Source organism: Gymnoscopelus microlampas, assembly GCF_963454915.1.
Source record: "Gymnoscopelus microlampas genome assembly, chromosome: 6".
Taxonomy (NCBI): Eukaryota; Metazoa; Chordata; class Actinopteri; order Myctophiformes; family Myctophidae; genus Gymnoscopelus; species Gymnoscopelus microlampas.
In genome coordinates this window covers 20,794,673-20,822,173 of record NC_139943.1, presented here as the reverse complement: position 1 = coordinate 20,822,173, position 27,501 = coordinate 20,794,673, and the positions used below count along the sequence as shown (strand labels likewise).

At 44.9% G+C, this 27,501-nt stretch overlaps 1 protein-coding gene across 3 annotated transcripts in view; it reads left to right on the top strand.

The window, feature by feature from the left end:
* ptprbl (protein tyrosine phosphatase receptor type B, like) overlaps positions 1-27,501 on the top strand; it is a 41,660-nt gene that overhangs the window by 4,247 nt on the left and 9,912 nt on the right. Inside the window, exons 3-25 of one of the 3 annotated variants that reach the window (XM_084059303.1) lie at positions 267-2,173; positions 3,901-4,186; positions 8,325-8,642; positions 9,909-10,172; positions 11,780-12,046; positions 12,650-12,922; positions 13,162-13,428; positions 13,584-13,850; positions 15,049-15,315; positions 15,621-15,881; positions 16,361-16,624; positions 17,255-17,518; positions 17,833-18,102; positions 18,402-18,665; positions 19,136-19,402; positions 19,523-19,813; positions 20,176-20,454; positions 20,888-21,037; positions 21,678-21,975; positions 22,234-22,340; positions 22,537-22,642; positions 22,792-22,869; positions 23,063-23,080. In XM_084059303.1, coding sequence (XP_083915429.1) covers positions 267-2,173; positions 3,901-4,186; positions 8,325-8,642; positions 9,909-10,172; positions 11,780-12,046; positions 12,650-12,922; positions 13,162-13,428; positions 13,584-13,850; positions 15,049-15,315; positions 15,621-15,881; positions 16,361-16,624; positions 17,255-17,518; positions 17,833-18,102; positions 18,402-18,665; positions 19,136-19,402; positions 19,523-19,813; positions 20,176-20,454; positions 20,888-21,037; positions 21,678-21,975; positions 22,234-22,340; positions 22,537-22,642; positions 22,792-22,869; positions 23,063-23,080 — 7,033 coding nt within the window. Of the gene's footprint in view, positions 1-266; positions 2,174-3,161; positions 3,573-3,900; positions 4,187-8,324; positions 8,643-9,908; positions 10,173-11,779; positions 12,047-12,649; positions 12,923-13,161; positions 13,429-13,583; positions 13,851-15,048; positions 15,316-15,620; positions 15,882-16,360; positions 16,625-17,254; positions 17,519-17,832; positions 18,103-18,401; positions 18,666-19,135; positions 19,403-19,522; positions 19,814-20,175; positions 20,455-20,887; positions 21,038-21,677; positions 21,976-22,233; positions 22,341-22,536; positions 22,643-22,788; positions 22,870-23,062; positions 23,081-27,501 lie in introns of those variants that run through there. The other 2 variants (XM_084059302.1, XM_084059304.1) reach the window with 2 other exon arrangements.

The window sequence follows — 27,501 nt, the reverse complement described above, 5'->3', positions numbered from 1 at the left end:
AATGCTACCACAGGACAGAAAATAAATTAATTAATCCCTGACTTTCTAAAAATATTAATTTCGGTTTGCAGCCTTTCAAAACAGATGAATACAAAACTTCAATGCAAGATTAATAGAATGATAGTGCCAGCGATGTTGTTGGAGCTTATACACATTTGATATTACTTATTTGAAGTGAGACATTTGACATACAAAGTCATATTTTGTTTCATCTGTGTTTCCTGTATGGTTTCTCTTATTCATATGCATTTCCCTTTATTTTCTAGACACAACGCCCTTTTCAACTACATTGCATTCATCCACCCATAAGCCCCTGTGGTTCACCAGCAGCACCAACCCTGTCATGAGAACTCCTGCCATTACTGAAACTGATGAACAGTTTTCAAATACAGTAAAGACCCTCAGGACACCACAACAAGTCTCCACATCACATGATGACCAGACAACTCCAAACAACACCGCAACTTTCATAAATGAGATTGTTAAGACAAGAACTAGAAGGACGGCAACGTCAGATTTCGTTCCAAACGTCTCAACCTCTGTCACTGAGTTATTAGATTTGAACAGCAGCCATACTGTCTGGTCCAGCTCAGCTCTGTCTCATACTGTCTCGTCCAGCAGCTCCACTGACTCGTCTACAGAGGAATCAGTAAGCATTTTGACCAGACACAAACTTGAACCGGGGACCCTGGCCAAGACACCGTCAGTACTCCAAGAAGTTTCCACCTTCTCTGATGGAGATACGCTGGTGTCAAATTCACCCTCTGCTGTGAATGTGGTTTACTTAACAGTTTCCTCTGTGCCCCATGGAAGTGACAAGACAGATTCAGTAGTTACTTCTGAGGTCATGGCAATGTCTGATACGAAAGCAACTGCCACTGTTGGCTCATCAACCTCTGTTGATTTTTCTACTTCGAGTAGTGAGTCAAACTCTGCCACCACACATATGGCATATTTGACTTCGGACGACAGGGTCACATCTAGAACAATGTATGCCCCTCCCACAATGACCACAGATCAGCCATCAACCCCAGCTCCCTCTTCAACTCCTCGTGAGCCTTTGACAACAGAGTCAGTAGTTAAATCGACAGTGGAGGTCGACCCACCGACAACCCCTCAAGCTACACCCACCACATCAACAGCCACATCCACAACTACCTTAACCCCATCTACAACGTATACAGTTGCACTAAGTACCTCAGCAAGTCGTACACTTCCAAATGGTCCAACATCTACCACAGAACCAACCACAATTACCCCTGAGTCAACAACCACAGCTTCCGCAGTTCCACCCACCACTCCCATGATCACATCCTTTATCTCCACCACCACATCCACTATCACCACAGCTGCACCCACCACAAGAAAAATCACACCTACAACCACTGAAGCCATTCCCACTACTTACACAACCACACCTACCACTCCCACACCCAGTACAACTACAACCATATCCTTTGACTATACTATGACAACCAATCAGACAACAAACACCGCTCCACCATCCACCATCAGCACCACAGCCAAAACGACCAGTACAACTACCACAATACCACCCACAACAACCACAACACTTCCTGCAACAGTTGCTTCAACTACAACTACATCTCTAACTACTTCTCCAACTACAATTACATCTCCAACTACATATCCAAGTACAACTACATATCCAGCTACATCTCCAACCACAACCACAACTACATCTCCAACTACAACTATATTTCCAACTACAACTACATATCCAACTACAACTATATTTCCAACTACAACTACATATCCAACTACAACTACATATCCAACTACAACTACATATCCAACTACAACTACATATCCAACTACAACTACATATCCAACTACAACAACATCTCCAACTACATATCCAAGTACAACTACATCTCCAACTACATATCCAACTACAACTACATATCCAACTACAACTACATATCCAACTACAACTACATATCCAACTACAACCACAACTACAACTACATCTCCAGCTACAACTACATCACCAACTACAACCACAACTACATCTCCAACTACATTTCCAACTACAACTACATTTCCAACTACAACCACAACTACATCTCCAACTACATTTCCAACTACAACTACATTTCCAACTACAACTACATATCTAACTACGACTCCAGAACCGACCACCACCCAATTGGTAAGTTATGATGTTGCTTATAGGAGAACTTGACCCCTTTTCAACCTTTTCTCCTTATATCCCTCTTCTTCACTAATGCTCACTAAGATGGTAATTGTCTATTCGCTCTGTGTCTTGGAAGCAAGCTGAGGACAGCTTGAAAATGGCAACATTAATGCACACCAACATATTGATAAAATAGTGGCCAGAGGGAGAAGCTTAATTTACTTGGTGCTGTAAGCCTATTCATTGGATTTGAAAAGTGTCTTCAACAACTCCAGAGGTTCGCCACTAGATGTTGGCAGCTAGCTATAATGTTTTTTTTTGTGTTTGGCCGTGGGCAGGGATTGTGTTTTCCCCCTGTCTGTCTGTCTGTCTGTCTGTCTGTCTGTCTGTCTGTCTGTCTGTCTGTCTGTCTGTGTTTTCTACTGGTGCTGTTATTCAGAACTTCAGGTTCAAGTTCAAGATTGTTGTTATGTATATCATATGATAATACAATTAAATACTTACAATAAAATAATGCACTCTAAAAGTCAGTTGGAAACGTCAAGCTATTTTGCAACCTAGCTATTTGTAAAAATACAGGCATATTAACTTGAGTTAGGCTACATTAGTTAATTGAAAACCTATCCTGTACTTCACAGAAATTAAATCATTTGAAAAAGGGCTTTGCAACCTTGGATCTTTGGTTTTGAATCGAAGGCTATCCTTTCTCAATAAGATAACATTTTCATCTGTGCTATTATTAGGGTGATGTTCTTTGGCCCAGGAATTAAGGCTGTTTCCTATTTCCGAGGGAAAATAGGGAAAATCATAACTCATATACTGCTGCTCTACTATAACAATAGCTCATGGGGCCTAATTGGTTAATGTTTGATCGGCTAAAGGTCCTAAGAGAAAGTCCAAGGCAGGCAGGAAGGAAAGAAGGGTGGGGTGCATGGTGGGGTGCCGAGGGGAGAGAGACTGCCTGCTTCTGTTAGAGAGTTTAGTGAAAGTTTAAGATAGGACAGATCGCTTAGAGAAAGGTCTGCGGGCTAGCTGATAAACGCTGTCAACCAATTAAAGCTAGGATATACCATTTTGATTATTTCCACAGATTGTTTTTTAGAGGGTGGATAATTGGGCGTTAACAAGCAGGCTGTTGTTAGCTTGTCATTCCATCAGCTGTCTCTGGTTGGATGTTATGGATTGAGGCGGTTGAGGGGAGAACTATGTAGTTGTGTTGTGGGACCTGGCTGTAGTGACAGCTTGGAGGCACCATCTAGCTTTTGCAGAAACTAGTTATGACAACCAACTTTGTAAAATCCCTTGAATTTCCGTTGTTACTAATAACCGAACGGACCGATTTAAACCAACGACCGCGATGCTCCAATGCGCAACACGTTATTTGATACTTGGTTTACTGTGGAGTCTTTTCGAGGTGAGCCGGTAACCGGAAGCCTCGCCCCAAAACACGCTCACCCCGGTTTTTGTAATCTTCTAAATCTTGTATTTGTTTTACCGATAAGGTTAGAAATACGTTTAGGGTTAGGCATTGTTTGACTGAGGTTACGTCTAGGAATAAGGTTAGGTTTAGGCATAGTTTACTGAGGTTACGTTCAGGAATAGCCTACCAGGTGAATACCGCCGGATTTGCCCCGGGGCGACTGTGTTTTGGGGCGAGCGTTTTGTAGGCACACATTCCATAATAATAACACATGCGTTCATCGTGTTTACTTTGCCTGTTCGTTATTTTAACTGCCTTTCAGATACAGACGACCGAAGCTGCCAAGAAGTGTTCAGTCAACTTAACAGAAATCAATGCCAACTCGGATTCTATTGTTGTCACATTGACCACCGCCGGCGAAGGCTGCAACTTCACAGTGTTTCATCATGAGAATACTCAGTCTGATGATGATGTGACAGACAGCTGTCAACAGAATGGATCATATGATCATGTCTGCGAGATCTTGGGTCTGGATCCTGGGACTTTGTACCATTTGGGGGTGATCTCCACAAAGGATGGAGAGCGAGCTGACATATCAGTGCGAACAGGTGAGTCTGTTTTATTATTATTTATGATTTTATTATTTTTAAATTATTATTATTATGAATGTATTTTTTATAATTATTTTTTATTATTGTTTATGTTTTTCCCGACGTCTGCTATTTAAAATTCACTTGCGTAAAGGTATACAAACGTTTTGGCATCATAAATGTACTTAAAGTAGCATACCAACAGTAAAAAGTACTCATTATTCAGAATGTCCCATTTTCACAAGCTTTCAAAATGCATAAAAATCTTTTGAAAATAGCAGATCTGCAAGTTCACAATGCATTGCATTGGACATGTTGTGAGCTTAAAGATCGGCTATTTTCAAATAGCCGGTGTAAGGCTGAAGTGGTTATAGCCCCTACGGAACCTCTCCCTCCGCTGTACGCTGTATAGCTCCGAGATGAGGTCCCTCGTTAGTTACTGCCGTCTGTTTTCGAAATGGTCGCACGTCGTCCACTTTACATGTTTCTTACCCCTTTCTGCACATCGTATCCAAAAAGTAAAGCATTTCCGCCACTCTCTCAGATGTTTGAAGTTTTAACGCGCCATAAAAGCTATCCGACGGGTTGAAGAAAGTATTTAATTTGCCTCGGTTTTCATCCGGTTCCGTAATATTTTGCATTAGAAGATGCAATTCAACATTTGACCAGTAGGGTAAGCAGTAATGTTATCTCTACGGGCGCAACTCTTGCGCAATGTCTTAAAAACCATGTAACCGGATGAAAACCGAGGCAAATTAAATACTTTCTTCAACCCGTTGGATGGCTTTTATGGCGCGTTAAAACTTCAAACATCTGAGAGAGTGGCGGAAATGCTTTACTTTTTGGATACGATGTGCAGAAAGGGGTAAGAAACATGTAAAGTGGACGACGTGCGACCATTTCGAAAACAGACGGCAGTAACTAACGAGGAACCTCATCTCGGAGCTATACAGCGGAGGGAGAGGTTCCGTCGGAGCTAAAGTGGTTAATGTATGTTGTGTAATAATAATCAAAATCTACAAAGTAACTAAAATTGTCAAATAATTGCAGCGGAGTAAAAAGTACAATATTTGCCTCTCAGATGTAGTGGAGTAATAGAAAATTGGAAACACTCCAGTAAAGTAAAAAATCCTCAGAAGTGTACTTAAGTACAGTACTTGAGTAAATGTACGTAGTTACTTTACTTTACACCACTGCCTATATATTATTAGAAATAATAATAATAACAATAATAATGATAATATTTGTAGGCTAATAATAATTATTTTTATAATTGTAATTTGAAAAAGATCTGACATGTATTTTCGTTCTGTTTAAACTTGGTGTAGCCTAATATTCTGCATGGCCAAGATTTATTAGTGTCCAGACATGCCTTTTTGCTGGTAATAGCTCGAATTTTCATGGAACGAAAAAAGAGCAACATTGTAACTTATTTGACAGCCCAGATCGGCAAATTAAATTAAATATTTCGATTATTGATATTAATTTATATTAAATATGAATATCAAGTTATTCAAACTAGTGATCCCAAGTGGTATAGCTACAAGTTACACATTTTCATGCCTTTGATATAAAGACAAAATGCTTGAGGATGAAAACTCGTTATGTAAAGTTTACTATCGTTTTGGTTTATCATTTATTCATTCATATATCAATTAATCAATTAATCAATCAATGTATCAATAATTATTATATCTGAAGTGAATATAAAAGGCTAATAAGAGTATGATCTTCAATTAATGTTTCAACTCTAGTCTGGCTATAGCTTACTGATCCTATATGAACAATCATGGCATTTTTTTATATTTGATAAAACTGTATTAATCTTTGTGTGTGAAATATAATATAGGCCTGTATTGTTCAATAGAGGGCAAAAGTGTTATGAACTTAATAAATGTGTAATTATGATTGGTCAAGCTATTAATAATAAGATACCTTCATTTAAACAGGAAAGTGTAACTGAAGCCAAGGCCACGTTCTCTTTTACAGATGAGTCCTATGTGTTTATTAGAATGCATTGTTTATTCTGAGATTAAACATCAAAGTTTATGTGTGTCATGTCGACACACGACTCATAATGTGCCAACATAACTAAAGCTCCCTGCTCCTTTTTCATTAAATCGTCCTCTGTACATCCTTTTGTACATTGTCAAGGCCATAACCTCAGTGAGCTGCCAAGAATTAAAGCCTTGCCAGAAAACGTTTGTGGGGAAGAGAGGGGGGAGATACAGTTTGTGTTGCGTCTCAAATCATGTTTGGTTGTAAAAAAAATAGACGTCAAGAACAATGTGGACGACCATCTAATGTTAAGTGTTTGTTCCACGGCGTGTCTACCCTCCCCTCTCACCCCGTCTCTGCTTCCCGCCTTGTATTGTTTCTCTGTATGAGCGGATACAAGGGGCCTTCATGCTGTGGTGTTTGATTAGATCGAGAGAGAGAGAAAGCACAGAGGACTTTGTCAATTTCAAAGTTGGCTCTTAGAGATTGGAGTGAGATAAAAAAAAAAAAAGTTCTAGATGGTGAGAATAACACATTTGTGTTTTGTAGTTATTGCCAGGTCATTGTTCACTTCTCTACTGGGGGAAAAAAAAACGTCAATGATATTTACAGCAGTAACAGCTAGATATCGTATTGTTTGAATGTGTTTGCTGTGAGCATGTCATTAGAATCAACAAAAATCTCAGAGTGGTCTACTCTACAATCTTTACAATGATGCTGGGTTTTGTGGCATTGTTATCAGTCATTGTCCTTGGGGTTTTGTCGATCTGCCAGTAGGATTCCTTGGGAAGCAAGGAAGGGCCCTTGGGGAGGAAGCCGTTATTAAGTAAAGGTCGTAGTTCTGCTTGAGCAGTGGGAGGTTTGTCCCCCCCCCACCCGACCTCCCATCCCGTCCTCTCAGCTCCATTTTGACTGGTTTCTACTGTTTCCTGAGCAGGCGAACACTCATTTGAGATACATGCAGGCCTCCAAGTGAAAACGCTGCATTCTTTAAAGCAACCAAAACAATCTTATCGAGCTCCTGCATCGCTGGCCTTCTATTAGAGCACAATGACAGGATACACACACGTACGAATGCACGCACACGCACACGCACACGCACATGCACACGCACACGCACACGCACAAGCACGAGCACGAGCACGAGCACGAGCACGCACGAACGCACGCACGCACACACTGTGATGCCCCACATTATAGTCTGGGTAGTATATGGTATACCTGACGAAGGCCACATCGGCCGAAACGTTGGAAAAAATAAATTGTTGGGAGCATTAAGACGTTGTGCGGACCCTTTCCGTTTGTTCACTAGTATATGGTAGTGCCTGCCTTGCTATTAACCCTTGTCCTATAGGTGAGCAGGGTGGGGCCCCCTCATTGCCTCCAGGAGTCTATAAAAAGCCTTGCCCATGGCATTTTGAGTTGAGATCCTGAGGAGACAGACAGACCTGCTGTCTCTACCAGCTCTACTACGTTCTCCATGCCCCTGTTATGTTTGACTTTACTTTCCATCCATACGCCTTGCACTACACTATGCTCCACACATGCACATCTACACTACACGACTCGACACCTCATAGGATCCGTTGTTAATATGTTCTGTTCACCCTCTTTAGTTGATTGTTCTTAGGTCTTATTTAATAAATACACTTTTTGTTCTACCTTTACCCTGGTATCCTCCCCAATGTTTGTCATGGCAAGAACCAGCTGTGAAACACACACTCGCTCACGCTCGTACATGTGTGTGTGTGTGTGTGTGTGTGTGTGTGTGTGTGTGTGTGTGTGTGTGTGTGTGTGTGTGTGTGTGTGTGTGTGTGTGTGTGTGTGTGTGTGTGTGTGTGTGTGTGTGTGTGTGTGTGTGTACATGTGTACGAGCGTGAGCTGTTGCGTATATGAGCATAATGCTGCTGAGATGGAAATGGCGTTTATGAGTATTAAGTAGGAAGGATAGTTTTAATGTATCACTAAGTCCATGGAACCAATAAATTAATTCTGACCTCCACCTCCTTCTATGTTAATCTTAGACCAAGTGGGTTTAGCTCAGCTGTTACTCCTGTTGGATCAAGTAAAAGAGTAAGCTAGTCAGACTAGGGTTCAAACATTAATCCATGTATGTTAGATGAACCCTAAATATAATCCACTACTCTCTCCACCGTAGATCCAGTGGCCCCGGCCTGGCTCGATGTCCAACCGGATCAGGCCCAGGTCAAGGCCCTTTACGAGACCTCCTCCCAGGTTCCGACCGGGACCTCTGGCCTGCGGGTCTTCTGGCCTACGTCCCGTGGACATGTGGACTGGTATGATCTCACCTTGGAGGATGCTAGCACCGGAGCCAGCAGCAGTACTCGCATCATGGGCAATGCAGCTCCCCAGTCAGGCTTCACTGCTCTCACCCCAGGATCCCTCTACTCTCTTCAACTGGTGGCGACAGCTGGGAACAAGAGTGCTCCCCCAGTTCAGGCCATTGCAGCTACAGGTGAGAACAAAGCCATTTTAATCTATTACTACTATTCTAAGTTGATTTGATATTTGTGTTAAATAACTCTACATAGACTTAACTGCAGACAAAGTGGCTTGATAGTCAGTGAGAGAGACAGGAACCAGGGAGAGAGAGCTGGGGAGTGACATGCAGCAAATGGTCATGCCGGCCCGACATTAGGCCTACATGGTGTACTCCCTAACCATTCGGCTATCGGGTCATCCTTACACTCCAAAACGAATATGTGTGTGAACTAATAGTTCCCGCACGCACGCACGCATGCACACGCACACCCACACACACACACACACACACACACACACACACACACACACACACACACACACACACACACACACACACACACACACACTCACACACACTCACTCACTCGCACGCACGCACGCACGCACGCACGCACGCACGCACGCACGCACGCACGCACGCACGCACGCACGCACGCACGCACGCAACCACGCAACCACGCAACCACGCAACCACGCAACCACGCACGCAACCACACACGCACACACACACACACACACACACACACACACACACACACACACACACACACACACACACACACACACACACACACACACAACATTACCACACCGGGCATGTCAAGGTTGTATTTTTGGGGTCAGCTCTTCAGTGAACATGCTGCAGTGAACATACGTGACCAGGATGCTCATGTTTGCCTTCATGTACACAGGATGCTTGCACATATGTATGCTGCATGTAGAAAAACAATACTGTGACATGCACTATAATAACCTGCATTGTTTTCAGTACAGGTGTCTGTGTGGGAATCTACAGTGTTTACATGTGTATTAGGGCAACTCTCTCGAGTACACTGACCCCACTTTATCGGAGTACTTCCTTTTAGATTGTTTACACATTATAAGCAGATATTTCAAAACGTCAGAACTGCTGGCAATAGTAATGCAGCTATCAAGTGAAGAAAGTCATACTACTGTGGGTGTTTACAAACTATATAACATCTAATTATTTTGACATGTCAATGCTACTGTATACATATGCATATGTGTGTGTGTGTGTGTGTGTGTGTGTGTGTGTGTGTGTGTGTGTGTGTGTGTGTGTGTGTGTGTGTGTGTGTGTGTGTGTGTGTGTGTGTGTGTGTGTGTGTAATACAGCAATAATATTATCTACGTATTGTACTTTTCTATAGGTTAATACACAGGCTAATATTGTGGGAAAAAAACAGCAGTGTAAAGTATCTAATCTCTGCTCCTCCAGCTCCTTCCTCTGTCAGCGGCCTCCAGGTGTGGGCCTCCTCTTCCGACAACCTCAGCGTTTCCTGGCAGCCGGGCCCAGGCAGGAGTGAGCTGCTGAGGGTTCTGCTGAGGGACCAGGAGGGGTCTGTGGTGAGCAACCTGACCATGAAGAACAGCACCACCTCCGCCGCGCTCAGCAACCTGCTGCCCGGAACCCTGTACACCGTCACCGTGGTGAACGAGGCTGTGGGCCTGCAGAGCTCTGTGTCCAAACAAGTCGTCACAGGTAGGCAGTGGTGGACAGTAACAAAGTACATTTACTTGATTACTGTACTTAACAAAATGTTTGTGGTACTTTACTTGAGTATTTGTATTTTTGACTCCACAACATCTCTAGGAAGGAAAAAGTCTTATGAAATCTTATGAAATAACCACTTAAGCCTTATTTAAAAATAGCAGACACATTTAAAAAATTCAATAGAGAAATACATTGGTACTAAAAAAGAAATTGTAATTTGTACTTTTGAATGCTTAAGTATTTTTAAAAGCATAGACTTTTAAATACTTTTTTTCATGACTTGATGTATTTTCAGTGTAATTGGAAGTAGCTAGGTTGATGGTCGTCAGTATTATACATTTCATAATCGTTAATGACATCATATTTCATTGGATGTCACTAACCACTTTCTTACACCCTATGTACTTTGTTGACCGGGGTCTACTTGACTGGCAATTGACTCACTTCAGAGTGCCTTTGTTTTACTTTCCAACACCGTGCGCCCATGTGCACACACACGCGCACATGCACACACACGTGAGCGCGCACACACACACACACACACACACACACACACACACACACACACACACACACACACACACACACACACACACACACACACACACACACACACACACACACACAGCTACAGCGTTACACTCTGTCGTTGTTTCCTGGATATTTTGGTACGTTCTCCCCACCCTTCCTCTGTCTGCAGCTGGCTGACTGATGAACAGCACCGCCCCTCCTATCCCCCCCGCTTCTCTTCAACGCAATAAATCTGTTCAGAGATGAGGTAGATTCAAGTCTGAGATATAAGCGCAGCCGCAGAAGAAAATTCCCCTCTATGGAAATGACAGTAGTGTGAAATGTTTAAGGCTGTGACACACACAAGTTAATGTTGAGTGTTTTTAGCAGCTTTCACCCACGTCTGAACTAACTGATCTTCCAACATTAGTCTGTAGTTAGCCCTGAACCGGACCCACTTGTTCCTGGTTTGCAATTTTTTTACATTTACAACTGCCATGTAACAAGATGAAGCGCACCGGTCTAAGTACCCGTATCTTCCACATTGTTCCATAAAAAGCATTTTAATCCGATTGGTGGCCATTTTCTATTTTGTATTACATTTTTTATAATGTATCAGAGTGCAATACACCTCCCAACCAATAGGTTGAAAGCGTAGTTGAAAGCATCGGAGAAAATTCGGAGGAAATGGCCGGCGATCCGATTAAAAAGATTTTATTGAACAATGCTGAAGATACGGGTACTTAGAACGGTGCACTTTAACTGGTTACATCCGTGGCTTGGGGGTCAGCACTTTATATTTGAAATCTGAACGTTTATGTAGATCTAGCAGTTGTAAATGTAAAAAGATCGCAAACCAGGAACAAGTGGTTCCATGTCATGTGAACCACGGCTAGTCTGTAGTCTTCAGGACAAGTCAGTTTGGTGTGTAGGCCTGTAGGGGCCTTTAGTCTAACAGTGAATGTGAACCCAACAGAGACAACGCTCGTTTCCAATGTGCTACTGAAGTCCCAAAGAAAACACGCAACCTGAAGAAATAAGGCCCAGATCGAAAATGTTAAGAGTTTTAACTCCTTCCTTCCCAGCTCCAGCAGCGGTATCAGACCTGCGACTGGACAATAACGGTACCGTGGACTCTCTGAGAGCCAGCTGGGATTCAGCCAGAGGAGGAGTGGACTACTACAAGGTTACCCTTTCATCTCTGGGCTCCACCCCCCAGGAGCGCCAGCTGACTGCCAACACGACCCAGGTGGTGCTCTTCCAGGGTCTGACCCCCGGACGCACCTACCAGCTCTCTGTCAGGACCGTGGTGGCAGAGAAGACCACAGAGACCAGGACCAGTGGAAGGACAGGTGATGAATGTCCCTTGACTCATATGAGATCTACAGGAGAACATTGGTTGGTTTACTTTCATGACTGTCAAGCATGTTGTGACATCACCAGTATAAGTTCACCTGTTTTTACTTGGTTATTTGTAATTGTTCAAGGACAACCATTATTTCTATCAAATCAGAAAATGTTAAATCTCCACCAGTCTATGTAAAAAGCTCTCAACACACAGAAGGCATTGGAAAGTGTTATGTCAGTTTTACATGTCCTCCTCACAGTAGAACGATGGGATTCAGGTTGAAAATTAGCATAGTTGTCCTTTAAAGGTATCAAAAGTAGTAGTATGAGTAGTAGTAATAATAGTATGGTAGTAGTAATATTGTTATTAACAGCAGATACAGAAGTAGAAGTAGAGTGGTAGTAGTAGTAATCCATTCTTATTACATTTTTGTTTTATATTATTATTATTAATAATTGATGATTCATTCTGGTTTGTATGTCAAGATGACCCATTACCTTTGTAGGTCAAGTGTTCCATTGCCTTTCTACGTCAAGTGTTCCATTGAGTGTTTCATCAAACTTCAATCTGTTCTACTTCCCCTCCTCTGTCATTGTTCTCTGGCCAGTTCCTGATAAGGTGTCTAAGCTCTCTATGGTGGCTCTCAGTGACGGCAGGACCCTGAGAGTGACCTGGTCTCCCCCTAGAGGCGAGTGGGAGAACTACCGCTTCCTGTTGTGGAACAGCTCAGTGGTACTGGTGAATGAGACTCTCAGCAAACTGGCCCGACAGTATATGGCAAGGTCAGGCCTGGGCTTGGTGCCTGGAAGACCCTATAGGGCAGAGGTCACTGTACAGAGTGGACCACTGGGAAATAGTGCACACTGCCAGGGAAGACTCGGTGAGACATTTTTATTGCTTAGTGTTTCTTTCTACAAAAGTTGATTTGGAAATGGTTTCCCTAACTTATATAACATTGTGATAGAATAGATGGACAAATCCAACATACTAGAACTAGGTGCACTTTGGACACCGGTCTACTCAGGGACTACACATGGTGCAAGTTGGGAATACGTGCCCCATTCGCTTATGCAATACATGTCGCAGATTTTCACCCAGATTTGATATCCAACTCCCCAGCTCCCTGGTCTGTCCAGCAGCTTATGGTGCGTCACAGTGATGAGACGACCTTGAGCGTTCTGTGGAGTCGACCTGCGGGGGTGTGGGATGGCTACACTGTGGTGCTGAGACAGGCGGAGCCTGCCATGGTCATAAGTCAGAAGACCCTAGCCTGGGAGGCCAGGGAGTGCACGTTCAACATCCTCATCCCGGGACGCCGCTACATGGTCACCGTTATGAGCAACAGTGGCAACCAGAGCAGTTCAGCCTCTGTGTCTGGACAAACCAGTGAGTTTCGCATCTTTTGCCCCGATTTACATGAACAATGTCAATCCTAATCCTAGAGACTGTCTTTCTATTCAATCAGGAAGTTTTTTTTGCTATTTGTCTTAACCCCAGTCTTCTGCTCTCCATCTCCCTGTCCCACCTGCCCCCTCTTCCAGCTCCAGCCCAGGTGACCAAGCTGCAAGTGTCCAATGGTGGGACTACAGACAGCCTTCAGACGCGATGGGAGCGAGCGGCTGGGGAGCTGGACTCCTACCGCGTGCTGCTGGTCCATGACAGCAGTGTCATCAAGAACGAGAGTGTTGCGGCCGACACCACCAACCTCAGCTTCCACGCTCTGCGGCCCGGTGCCCTCTATAAGGTGGTGGTGACCACTGTCAGAGCTGGACAGACCTCCAGGCAGACGGTGGCAGAGGGACGCACTGGTGAGACTGAGTGGGTTTTGTGTCATTGCTTTGAGGGTATTTCTGCTTTTTCTTTTCATCTGGAATCATCGCTAAAAAGGTGCAAAGTTAAAGGGAAAAGGTTGGGGTGGGGGGGGGGGGGGGGGGGGGTGGAGGGGTGATTGAGTGAGTGAGTGTGGTTGTCTGGGCAGGCAGCGCTGGGGGTGGGTTTGTGGGGAGAGGGGGAGAGAGGGGGATGGGGGGACCTCATTTTTTCTCTTGTTAGATGTAGCAGATTGTATGGGGGGAAAGCTTTTTAGGTTTATTTATATTTTAAATAAACACAGGAATGTAAGTCACCCTAATAGATATATGGGTGGTGGAGATTATAATTAATATGTGTCTGTGTCTGTGTACGTCAGTGTCCCACTTGGAAGTTGGGCCACCCCAGTTAAAAATGGCACTGATAATAGGCAAACATTTTGTGGAAAATATCAGATCTACAAATTTACGACAGCATAAATAAACTTTAAAAAGACAGAATTGAACTGCATAACAGAAATCAAATCACAAGTGTGTGTTAGTATGTTCACCTGTTTTGCTTATGTATTCTCCATGGATATGTACACATTACTAGGGTGTTGAAATGATATTGTTAGTCCCCTCTTTTTTCAATGTTATTTTGATGTGACGAAAGAATGCAAACAAACAAAACACAATCCTGTCCTTGGTTGTTCAAGCACAATAGATGAAGTCTGAGAATGTCAATTCTCTCTTGCACTCATCCTCACCCCTCTAGGTCCTCCAAAATATGCTGACTGACGGACTGTAAACAGCTCTTTGTATCTGAAACTGACAAGAGGATATTGTTGAAAAACTTGCCTCTTATCTGATGTAACAGGAATTTGCCTGGAATTTTCAGGAAGTCAAAACCATGCGAACAAAAAAATAAGTCAAGGTCCGTTCATCAAAGACTTCCTGTTGGAGAAAGGAACAGGACGGAGGTTCCGCTGTGCATTGTTGAATTCCAACTAGAGCACTTTGCTTTTCGTGAAAAATATGTGTAATAGATTTTGTAAATCACCAACGACTTTTAAGTGATAAACGGCAAGAAGTAAGCATGCCCCCTAGGCTGCCGAGATTGTTACACCAGTTCTAAAATATAACGTTTCAAAATAAGCAAAAGTTTTTCTCTCAATCACCATTTTTAATTCTCTCTTTCTTCCCTTTCTCCTCCAAGTTCCCGCTGCTGTTGGTGAGGTGACAGTCAGTAACAACGGTCGTATGGACTTCCTCAGCGTGTCATGGCGCCCGGCAGTAGGTGAGGTGGACAACTACCTGGTTACCCTGAGGGACCGGGAGAAGACTGTCCAACAGTTTGTCATGTCCAAGTCAGCCAGCCCAGAGTGTGGCTTCAACCTCCTGGTCCCGGGACGCCTTTACAACATCTCCATCACCTCCCGCAGTGGTGGCTACGAGAACCACACCACAGTCCAGGAACGCACACGTATGTATCACCTCTGCTCCTCCCACTGACTCTGCTTTTTAAGAGCTGATTTCTTATTTATCTGTGGGTCTATGTATGCATGTATGCATGTAAGAAGCTATATGAAAGTAAAAGTTATTGTTGTTGCTGCTGGAATGACAATGGAGTACTTTGTATGGAACACAATATTTGTAGGCTTTTACTGTGTTACTTCATATTTGTACATGTTTTAGTTAGCATTAAGGTTATAGCCATGTAGGAAATGTAATATTTGCAATAGACACAAGCATTTGTTATATGCATAAATGTCTCTCCATCCGTCTCAGAGCCGTCCAGTGTCCAGAACCCCCACGCCACCCACGCTGCCCGTGATGACTATCTGAAGGTGTACTGGCGCCATGCGGCTGGCGACTTCGACTTTTACCAGGTGGTCATCAAGCACAACGTCTTCCACCAGAATACGACTGTGCTCAAGACACAGAACGAGTGTGTGTTCAACGGCCTGGTCCCTGGCAGGCTCTACACCGTGGTGGTCAGCACCTGGAGTGGCAAATACGAGACCAGTGTCTCTACCGACGGACGAACATGTGAGTGACCTTCAGCACTTTTGAATTTTCTGTGCATATATCCAAGGTTCTAGGTGTATTGTCACATGCTGTACAATAAAGCTAGATAACACATGAAATTTCAAGGGTGACTGATAATTGATTTCTTTTCAAGATCTTTTTATTGTTTTTTAAGTACAAGGCCCAAGGGCAAGCATACTGCACATACACATATCAAATTGTATCTGATAATTGATTTAACCTAACAATTCATTTTCTTTCTTTCATATTGATAACATTTAAGTTTTTTTGTGATTATCACAATGGTATTTAAGATCATCATTAGGCTCAACTAAATGCCTAAAGAAATACTACTAAAACATAATCACTTAATGCCAACTTATGTTGTTGTAATACGATATTATACAATTATTTGTTTCTTACAATACTTGATAGTGAAAATTTCAGCACTTAACATATCCCCACTGAGAATAACCCTTATCCTGTCCTGTCCTGTGTAGTTCCTGCTGCAGTGAGGTCCCTGTCTTTGGCTGGGCAGGGGACGGAGGACCTTCGTGTGGCGTGGTCTCCTGCTCCGGGAGACGTAGACCACTATGAGGTGCAGGTGCTGTTCAATGACATGAAGGTGTTCCCGCCCGTCCCCCGGGGAAGCGACATGGGTGAGTGCACCGTGACCTCCCTCACCCCCGGCCGCCTCTACAAGATCCAGGTGTCCACCGTCAGCGGGCCCAACCACAACGCCAAGTTCATAGAGGGTCGTACAGGTAAACTTTATTTTATTGTATTTGACCTTTATGTATACAGGGGAATCCCATTGAGATACAATATCTCTTTTACGAGGTAGCCCTGTTCAGGGTAGCAGCAGTAAACCAGACCAGCAGCCCCCTTGTTGCACTCATGCTTAATTTATACTCCGTCATACTATGGTGTCTTGTTCCGAAAATAGATCATTTACAACCTTGTAAATCAGCAATTTTTGGCACGCAACACCAGCCTTCAGGATTGAAATGTGCTATTACAGTATGCTACTGTAAGAGATGCAAAGCATTATTACGTATGTAGTCATTTTAAAGTAACTTAAAGTCTCCCTCCATTGAAAATGTCTTCCTGTTTATCCAAAGAACTTTCTCGCCAAACCACGTACGGGGTTGTGGTTTGGAAATTGTACATCACACATTAGCTACGGCTATACAATAGCAACCAGATAGGCCAGTAGGCCGATTCCCATGGTCCATTCAACCCTTCGTTTAGGAAAACATTTAACCGCTGAAAAATGTAACCGCCTTACAACCGCCCCCCTGGCGGCTGTAAGGATGGCAATTTTAGTCGGTCGGTCGTTCTATATAAAAACTCGATTTTGAAATGTGTCTCTGATCGTTGTCCTCAACACCCAGTGCCCAGTAAAGTGAAGAACATCCACATCAGCAACAACGGCCTGAGTGACAGTCTGAAGATCAGCTGGACTCCAGGGCAGGGAGATCTGGACAGTTACTCTGTGTCTCTGTACAAGGACAGTCGCAGGCTGGATGTCAAGCCCGTCCGCAAGCATGAGAATGAACTGAGCTTTGCCTCCCTGCAGCCAGGCCAGCTCTACAGTGTCACCATTCAATCCCTGAGTGGAGAGCTGACCAATAACAATACAGCCAGCGGACGCACAGGTGAGACCTGAGCTTAAAATTACAGGTTTTGCGTATTTGTGAGCATACAGACAAATACACAGATGTACATTTACAAATACATACGCACGCACGCACACACAAACACACACGCACACACACACACACGCGCACACACGTGCACAGATGCGCACACACGCGCACACACGCGCACACACGCGCGCACACACACGCGCACACACACACGCACACACACACACACACACACACACACACACACACACACACACACACACACACACACACACACACACACACACACACAGTTAAATAAAGAACGGCCTCCTGTGCTCCAGTCCCCTCAACAGTTACGGGCCTGCAGGTGGACAATCGTCATAGCACCTGCAGCCTGCAGGTCAGCTGGCAGGAAGCTCTGGGCGTGGCTGACGGCTACGGCCTGCAGCTATTGGACGAGAGGGGCAGTCTGGTAGCCAACTCCTCCCAGCCCTCAGGACAAACCCAGCACCGCTTTGATAGCCTCACCCCGGGCAAGAAGTATCGAATCCAGGTCCACACTACCAGCGGAGGAGTCTGCAGCCTGGGGGTCACCGCAGAAGCTCGCACTCGTAAGAATATCTACTATTATATCTACGCTGTCGGGTTGAAACCTTGTATGCCCAAAACTGTGCCTTTTTTTATTATTTAATTATTTTTCAATGAAATAGTGAAAATAGACAATCTACAAGCTCACAGCACTTCGCACTATGACATGTTGTGAGCTTGTAGATCTGGTATTTTCAAAACTTTTCTGCAATACTTTTGTGTGATGAAGAAGGGCATTACTTTACAAAAATATATATGTATATATGTATATCTGAGACCTTCTAAAATGCATTAGTAAGACCCATCATCTTCTGTGACTCAGGGCCTGCAGCTGTCACTGACCTCTCCATCAAAACCAATACCACCACCAGCCTGTCCTTCCACTGGGCGCCACCGGAGGGCGAGTTTGAGGCCTATGACATCTACCTTTACAATGGGGACGACTCGCTAAGGGACCGCAGAAGTGGCCAGCCCAGCAGCAAAGACTGCTCCTTCCAGGGGCTCAGTCCTGGCGCCCCCTACAGGCTGGTTGTATTGACGCGCAGCGGAGATCAGACCAACGACTCGGCTATCTGGGCCAGGACCGGTGAGGAGGGGGAGGGGATATATCTGAGGTTGATTCGTTTTCTTTTAGTGTTTATTATTTGTCAGTGAAAAGACAGAGGAAAGTGAAGGTGGAGGGGATGGTTCAGTATGTGACACCGGTCATCATGACCTGTATTTGAACATAATAAATCTAATATAATGCACTAATCGGTGGATCAACCTGAGTAGCCCTATAGTCACAGAGGTGTGAATTAATAACTACAGTATTGGTGCAATTTGGTCACATGTATCATCTTTTCTTTATGATTTGTATTTAAAAAAAAATCAGCCACATACCACGTTTAGTTTCTGTTATCCAATTAGTTTGATTGTATTTATTATTTATTTATTTATATGATATGATGATAATGTTGGATGATAATCGATATTGGAGACTGCCACAAAAAAATCAAGAAATGGATAGTCTAAGTCTAACTGATCCCTAGTAACTATTCTCTGTGTACCATGCAGTCCCAGCAGCAGTGACTTCCCTGCAGGCGCAGGGCTCCAACCAGTCAGAGTCTCTGAGGTTGAGCTGGGAGCGTCCTGCTGGAGAGCTCAGTGGCTACCTGTTGTCCCTCTACGACCCCGATGGCAAGCAGCAGGCTGAGGAACAGCTGGGCACAGACCTAACTGAGTTCATCTTCTCCGGCCTGGTCCCCGGCCGTCTCTACCAGGCTGTGATGCTGAGCCGCAGCGGAGAGCTCGCCAACAGGGCCAACGTGGCGGGCAGAACTGGTAAGAGTTGGGTTGACATTCATAAAATAACTGCATCATACGGATTTGACTAGTTTGGCCTAAAACAAAGGCTATTTAAGTCACTCATTTGTTCTCTATTGCCCTGTTGTGGTTCACCAGCCCCCAGACCTCCCACATCGTTCTCCTTCGGTGGGGTGACCAACACCTCCCTGGAGATCACCTGGAATAGCCCCGTTGGCTCCGACTATGATGACTTTGACCTGCAGTGGGCTCCCCACGACCAGCTGTCCGTCATCAACCCGTACCACACCCGCACCTCCGGCAGTCGTATCCTGAAGGGCATGTACCCTGGACGGCTCTACAGTTTCAGCCTGCGTACAGTCAGCGGAGCCACTGAGCCCAGCGTTGTCCTGACCTACAGCCTGCCCATCCACAAGAGCATTCGTACCAGTAGGTATCAGCCAGAGAAAAGCAGTGGATGTGTAGAACTGTGGTACTGTAGGTGCAACCATACCATACCAGGTTTGGCATGTTCTATCCAGGATTTGATAAGCCTGACCCCAACCTGGGGGTAGGTAATGCATCTAGTGTGTAGCTTCAACATTGTTAGAGACAATACAGTATAGGGACAACGATATTGTAGTTCGGCTAGTCCTGCAAGAATCTGCTCTCTTTGTCTCTCTTACATGGTCTCCTCTCCCACCGTTTTCGAGTTGTTTATGATCTTGATACTGTCTAATAGCTGTGATAGGAATCTTTGTAACCACTCCTCATCTCCATCTCTTACCTCCTGCTTCCTCTTCCTCTTCCAGAGCCAGAGAGAGTCCACAGCCTGCACTGCCGTCCGGAGAGCTCCACATCCATCTCCTGCTCTTGGGGCCCGCCAGAGGCTGACTACGACTCCTATACCATCGAGTGCCTGCACCAGGACTCTGGGACCCTGGTCTACTCGCGCCGGACGGGCCGCGATTCCAACGTCTACCTCATCACCCAGCTGGAGCCCCACAAGCGCTACACCATCTCTGTGAAGGCCATCTCAGACAGCATGACCAGCGAGGCCGCTCAGGACAGTGTGGTCACCATGATTGACCGTGAGTGATCAACAGCTCTGTCTCTATATTATATGATGTTAGGTCTTGTCTGTTCTTGTTAGCCATCCGGAATTCCAGTGACAAAATAAAGCAACCAATGAAATCACTACAACTGAAACCATTACTGCTGCTATTAAGAGTACAGCTACAGGTCATGCTATTACTACTGCCTGAACAGGCAGCTTTTTGTCTTTTGATAGTTTTGGTACAAAAGGTTTTGGAAATTATTTAAAATGTTTTTTTAAAGGGTTTAAAAGCTTTTCTTTTAGTTTTTCTTTCTTTTAAAGTATTGTTTTATTTAGATACTGTAGGAGCAGGAGCACCCCAACGAGGTCACCTTGATTGACTTTTAGTTTGCACAGTGTTTATAGTGGTTAATGATTATATTATGACTACAGCTAGGTGCTAATGATAGTTGTGTTATTCCATCTAGGCCCGCCGCTCCCACCCCTCAGCATGCGGGTCAGTGACAGGGCTGCCATGGTAACCAAGTCCTCCATCTTCTTCAAGTTCAACTGCAGTTGGTTCAGCGATGTCAACGGAGCAGTCAAGTTCTTCACTGTGGTGGTGAAAGAGGCAGAGGGTAGGGATGGATACCTTCACATAACAGAATTGAATATATGCCATTTCATGCACTCACTAAAAATAAAGAAGAAAATGTTCCATGATTCATTACATTTGTTCAAATTATTTATTAGAGGAAGAATTTTGTTTTGTACATTCACTGAAGTAGGGATCATCCTTCAGGGAGCATGAATGAGTTCAGCAATAGGATATTTTGGCCTAAGGCTTGCACTAGACTAAGAAAGGCAACAGGGTCACCAAAAGTAGATTTCTGCAGAGCTTGAAGATGCACAGCAAATCCAGCCAGTAGATATCCTATTATGGACCAAATTGATGGCTGGACCAACCGACAAACGGACCAACATTACCATACTATTCATACCACCATAAACTCCCATCGCACAAAGGGATTAGGCTTTAGACTCCCACTGCCAGTGGGACTAGAAATGTCCTCAACATCTTCAAATGTGCATACATCGAGGCAGGTATAAACACACACACACACACACGCACACACACGCACGCACACACGCACGCACACGCACACACACCCGCGTGCGCTCGCACACGCACACGCACGCACACGCACATGCACATGGACACAATAAAATGACCACAACCCTGAATCTTGTCTCACGCTATTCTTTTGACACTTTAAGATGTTGAGAATGTCCAACCTGAACAACATCACCCGCTGCCCTCATACCTGGACTACAAGGTGAACTCCTCCGTTAAGGCCTACCAGACCAACTATTTCCAAAGCCAGTGTGCCGAGGGCCCAGACGCCGGCAGCCAGAGCTTTGAGATCAGCCTGGGCACCGGCATGGACAGCCTTGGAGGGGTGTGTGACAACAAACACCCCCAGGACAGAGACAGAGACCTGGACGCTGTTGAGAAAGTGAGGTGGGACTCAAATCCATTCTGCGATGGACCACTCAAACCCAAGACTGCATACAGGTAGTGTGGAGCACACGTAGGAGCTATGCTTTGTCACAGCTAATCTGTAAATAATATGATACAGTACATAATCTGTATTCTATTGACAGCTAAAACATCATTGTAGTCACTGTATATCAACTGTGATAGATATTGAATATTTTCATGAATGTACTTTGACACACTTTCCATTTATGCCGCTACAACTGAATACCTGTTTTAGATCTGTACTCGAGAGAGGAAAGATGTCAAACATCAGTGTTTTGTCTCCCTGCTCAGGCTCAGTGTACGTGCCTTTACCCAGTTGTTCGATGAGGACCACCCTGGCAACATGTCCCCTCTCTACACCGACACATATCTGTCCCTCCCTGTGGTCACTGAGGCTGGTGAGCATGATGTTATATGTACTTAAGTAATCTAGCCTACAGATGATCTCTGAATGACTGACATGATAGATTGCAGCATAAAACATAACGTATTTGGAGTTCCACACAGCTCCAGACTGGCCTCCAAGTACTCTGGTAACAGGTACTGCACCAGTATCTGGAAATGCATACAGTACAGTCTGTCACTCTTCCACAGAACCTATGAGTGGTGTGATTGAAGGTGTCAGTGCGGGCATGTTCCTCATCGCCATGATGGTGGCAGTCGCCGCTCTTCTCATCTGTAGACAGAAGACTCGTAAAGTGTGAGTGTGTATTAATATACAATACTGACAGCTCAGTGTGAACAGAACTGTGCTGGCCAGGACTAGCAGCTGGTTGAATCCAAGGTGTGAAATGAAGGGTTCAACTTAAAACACTGCTGTCTTTTGGTGTTGTCCTGTATTGGCAGCAGTGTGCAGGAGAGACCAGTGGTGAGGATGAGTATGAGGAGAGAAAGACCCGTCTCAGGAGTCCACGCAGGGCCGAGGGGGTAAGAGGATCGGTCATTTAATCAATCTAAAGAGGTTTTTACTGCTCTTTACTGCAAAGAATCACAGCAAAGTGCATGTGTAGAACTTTCCAGTAACAGAAGTATTGTTGTTATTATTATTGTTGTATTGCCTGCTTAATTAATCTATAATCTTTTGTGTTTGGTAACAAATGCCTGTCTTTCCTTTTTTCAGCAATCGTCGCATTTCAAGGTACTGTATGCCCGGCCAGTACTCTCCTGTTTATTTCTATTATTGTCATTAATTTGGTTTGAGGATCTTTTGAGGATCACAGCTGTGTTCTGTTTCATTCCCTCCTGACTGCCAGTAGGCAGTTACAGTAGTGAATAATGCCTCTCGCGCTCCGCGCAGGTCGAGTATTTATATAAACAAAGTCATGTGACGCGTAGGCTACCTGTGCGTCCGCCGTCCCGGCTACATAAGCACATGATAGCCTGCGCGCGGCCTCTTTGAACTTCTCGCTACCTGGCGTGCATCGCGGGTAGGTATTGCTCCGGAGAATCCGTGCATCGGTTCTTTGTTTTGCAGGTCCAAAGAGAGTAAGACACTACGTGTTGTTTGGTGAGTTGACATCCTGCCTGTGACTGTTGTCGAGAGCGCAATTTATTGCCCTCTTAAGGCTGTGGTTGTCAAACTATCTCCTCCTCTCTTTCTTTATCTATCGGGAGGATTTTCGAGCGTGGCTCGTTCACCAGCTACACACACACTGTCTTACACAGAGTGTTGTGATAGTGATTCCTCCACACTGGGTGTCGGTCGCGTGCTGTGGGCTGCCCACAGCACTCGCCTGATTTACCTAGCTATAATAGCTTGTTTGATTAATTAAAAGTTAAATTAATTAAAAAGTTAAATTAATTAAAAAAATTAATTGATTAAAAATAATAATAATCAATTAATTAAAGGTACTGGAAGTTCCTGACGCGTACTGTGGCTGCACAGTTCTCGCTAGGATTGCCTGGTTAAACACCTGATTGACATTTAAGCTGTTCTAAACTGTTGAAGGTGAGTATCAGATCTGCTGGACGTTCTGGTTAGTATTCAGATTTCCTAGCCTGATAAGCTAACAGCAAGCTACTTTAGCCTGTCTGGTTAGCTACACTTGTGGTGTGCAGCTCTCGCTGGTATTGCCTGGCTACACAACTGACTTGATATGGAGTGTTCGTCCTGCAAGGTTCACCTTCAGGTCGAGGACGGCCATGAATTGTGTCCATCATGCTTGGGTATCGGTCATCTTAAGGAAGCTCTGACTGACCAGGCATGCATGAATTGTAGCATCCTGCCACTCTCTGTGAGACAGGCCAGGCTGCGTGAGGTGGAGAACCTCCTGTACAAAGGGGGAGACCTTCCACCCTCTGGGGTCCCTTCCGGTGGGAGGGAAAAGCGCAAGCGCAGGTCTTGCGGTGACCCTGACCCGAGGAAGTCGGCGGCAACTGGCACAGCTCCATATCGCCATGAGATGGACGATTTGCGAGCTGAAGTAGAACGCCTTAAGGCAATGGTGCAGCCACTGCCTCGCCTGCCTCCAGCACCTCCTCCACACCAGGCGGCCTGGGAATTGGAGGAAGACAATGCTGACGTCCTGTCAACTGCAGCTTCAGACTCTATGTTCCATGACGGGGGTTATAGCCCCAGGTACGACCCTTTCCCCGACCAGGGGTCTCATGGTACTCCCCAGCCTGGGAGTGTGCAGGCTGAGGATGGCTCAGAGACTTCCCGCAGGAGCTCGGGAAGCACTGAGCTGGGAGACGGGCCCTGCACATTGCGTGCAACGCTGCGTGCTGCCCTGGCTAAGGTCGGTTTGGATGAGCCACCGGCCGCTCAGGTGGTGAGTAACCCGTTCTTCCGACGGGTGGCTGTGGCTCCACCCTTTGCTGTCCCACCCTCGCCTCACTACTTAAGTCAGCTGAAGCAGTGTTGGGCTGATCCAGGCGCACCTGCCCACCGAGGCAAGGATGCAAGAGCCCTGGCCTCCATGAGTGAGGCAGAAAAACATGGACTGGTTCACATACCTCCTGTGGACCAGTGCATTGCGGCGCTGGTTCTCCCTCCAGATGAGGCACTGAAGAACACAGCCCGCTGTCCCAGCTCGCAGTGCCGGGTCACTGATGGCCTCCTATCAAAGGCATATGATTCCGCTGCCTGCATGGCCCGTATGGGGAACTCTCTCTCTGTGCTCCTCCTCGCCCAGTCCAAGATTTTAGAGAGCGGGCAACCAGGGAGTGAGTTGGGCGACATTAACGATGTGGCTCTTGAGACCTTCGGCTTAATGTCAAGTGAACTTGGCCGTTTGATGTCCACCCTGGTCGTGACACGACGTCAGGTGTGGCTTGCTCAGGCGCCTATGTCTGACGAATGCAGAAAGGCGCTGCGGAAGCTCCCTGTTGTGCCGGGCCAGTTGTTTGGGCCAGAGGCAGACAAAGCACTAGAACGTAGGCAGCAGTCACGACAGGCTTCAGAAGCCTGGGGTCAACGGGGTAGAGGCATGATGGCCCCCCCTGTTCGACCCTCTAAGCCACGTGGCGCGCGGGACCCGCGACGCTCAGGCTACTTGAATCCTCAGCCGCAGCCCTGGCAACGGGACCAGGCGGCTGCAGGCAGATGGCAACATCAGTCCAGAGGTGGGCGGCGCCCACCTCGCCAGCCCCAGCGTGGGCAATGGCATAACCAGCGCCCCCCCAAGCCCCCAAATAACCCTCCAGGCACAGCCTGAGGGTCGGGGGCCGGCGGCGGGAAGATTTTCACAGCAGCACCTGAATTATTGGGCAGACCATGCCAAGGATGCATGGGTCTTGACAACAATGTCTCAAGGTTCACAGGTACACATGCCATCTCTTATACACATGCCATCTCTTATACACATGCCATCTCTTATACACCCTGATCAAAATGGGTTTATGTCTGGCAGATTCTCCTTTTTTAATACTCGTAGACTATTTAATATAATGTACGCTAAATATGAACCAAATGACAAACCCGTAGTTATATCTCTTGACGCGGAGCGTGCCTTTGATCAGATCGATTGGAGATATATGCATGCCACATTAAGGCACTATGGTTTTGGTGATTCATTTTTGAAATTGGTCAAGATGCTTTATGCCTCCCCTACCTCCTCCGTTCTGACTAACGGCAATAAATCAACATCTTTCAAGCTCCAACGCGGTACGAGGCAGGGCTGTTGTACGAGCTCGTTATTGTTTAATTTAATGCTTGAACCGCTCGCTATAAGTATTAGAAAGCAGCTTGACATCAAAGGAATCAAGGTAGGCAACGTGGAATGTAAATTGTCGCTTTACGCCGATGATTTATTAATCTTTATGATGGATCCATCCTCATCCCTCCCTCCGCTTCTTTCATTAATTAAATGTTTTGGTAAGCTGTCTGGATATTCTATTAACTGGCAAAAGAGCGCATTTATCCCTCTTACAGACAATCTGGATCGGACTTATCTTGATGCTCTACCTTTTAAAATTGCAACAGAACAGTTTACATACCTGGGCTTATCTATTCCTTTGAATCCAAAGTCCCTGTTTAAATATAATTTCTCCCCTCAATTGGATAAACTCAAGTCAGACATCGAGTATTGGAGATCGCTGCCGCTATCTATGATAGGGCGTGTGAACGCAATTAAGATGGTTTCCCTTCCCAGATTTATGTATTTATTTCAGAACATTCCAATCAAGCTCTCATTGTCATTCTTTAAAAAGATTGATTCTATAATAATGTCTTTTATTTGGGGGTACAAAACCAACCGTATCTCAAAGAGTCATTTACAAAAATCTAAGTTACTGGGGGGTTTCTCCCTCCCTGTATTCCAACATTATTATTGGGCAACCAATCTCAGGGTTTTAATTTACTGGCAAGATCAGCTTCCCCAAACTCCCTCTGATGCTCCCAAATGGCTCCAGTTCGAATCTCACGCAGTGAAGAATAGCTCACTTTCAGCTCTCTTGTTCTCCTCTAAGGAGTATCCCGCACACCTAGTTGGAGACAATTTTGTTCTGACAAATTCACTCAAAATTCTGAAGCAGGTAAAACGAGTGCTCTCAGTTCCCGATCTGTCAGTACACTCTCCCATTTGTTCTAATCATAATTTTATTCCATCTCAGTCAGATACAGCTTTTTCATGTTGGAAGGAAAAGGGCCTGATATATTTTTCTGACCTATATATTAATAACCATTTTGCATCATTTACAGAGCTGAAAGAAGCATTTTCTCTTCCACATGCCCATTTTTTTCGTTATTTACAAGTTAGACATTTTGTTCAAAATCATTTCAATAATTTTGAAAATATACCTCAGGAACACTGTTTTTATGCTTTAATGAAACACCATCCAAACTCTAAACACTTAATATCCAAATTTGTCTCACTGTTCTCCAAGTTAGCTATTCCATCAACAACTCATATCAAGACCTCATGGGAGGCTGATATTGGTGTTGAACTGACTAATGAGATCTGGAGCGAGGGGTTGAAAAGGATTCATTTGAGCACAGTCAATGCCAGGTTGCAGCTTGTCCAGTTCAAGGTCATGCACAGATTACATTATTCTAAGGTCAAGATGAATAAAATGTATCCAACTGTTTCCGATACTTGTGATAGATGCAACATCTCCAAG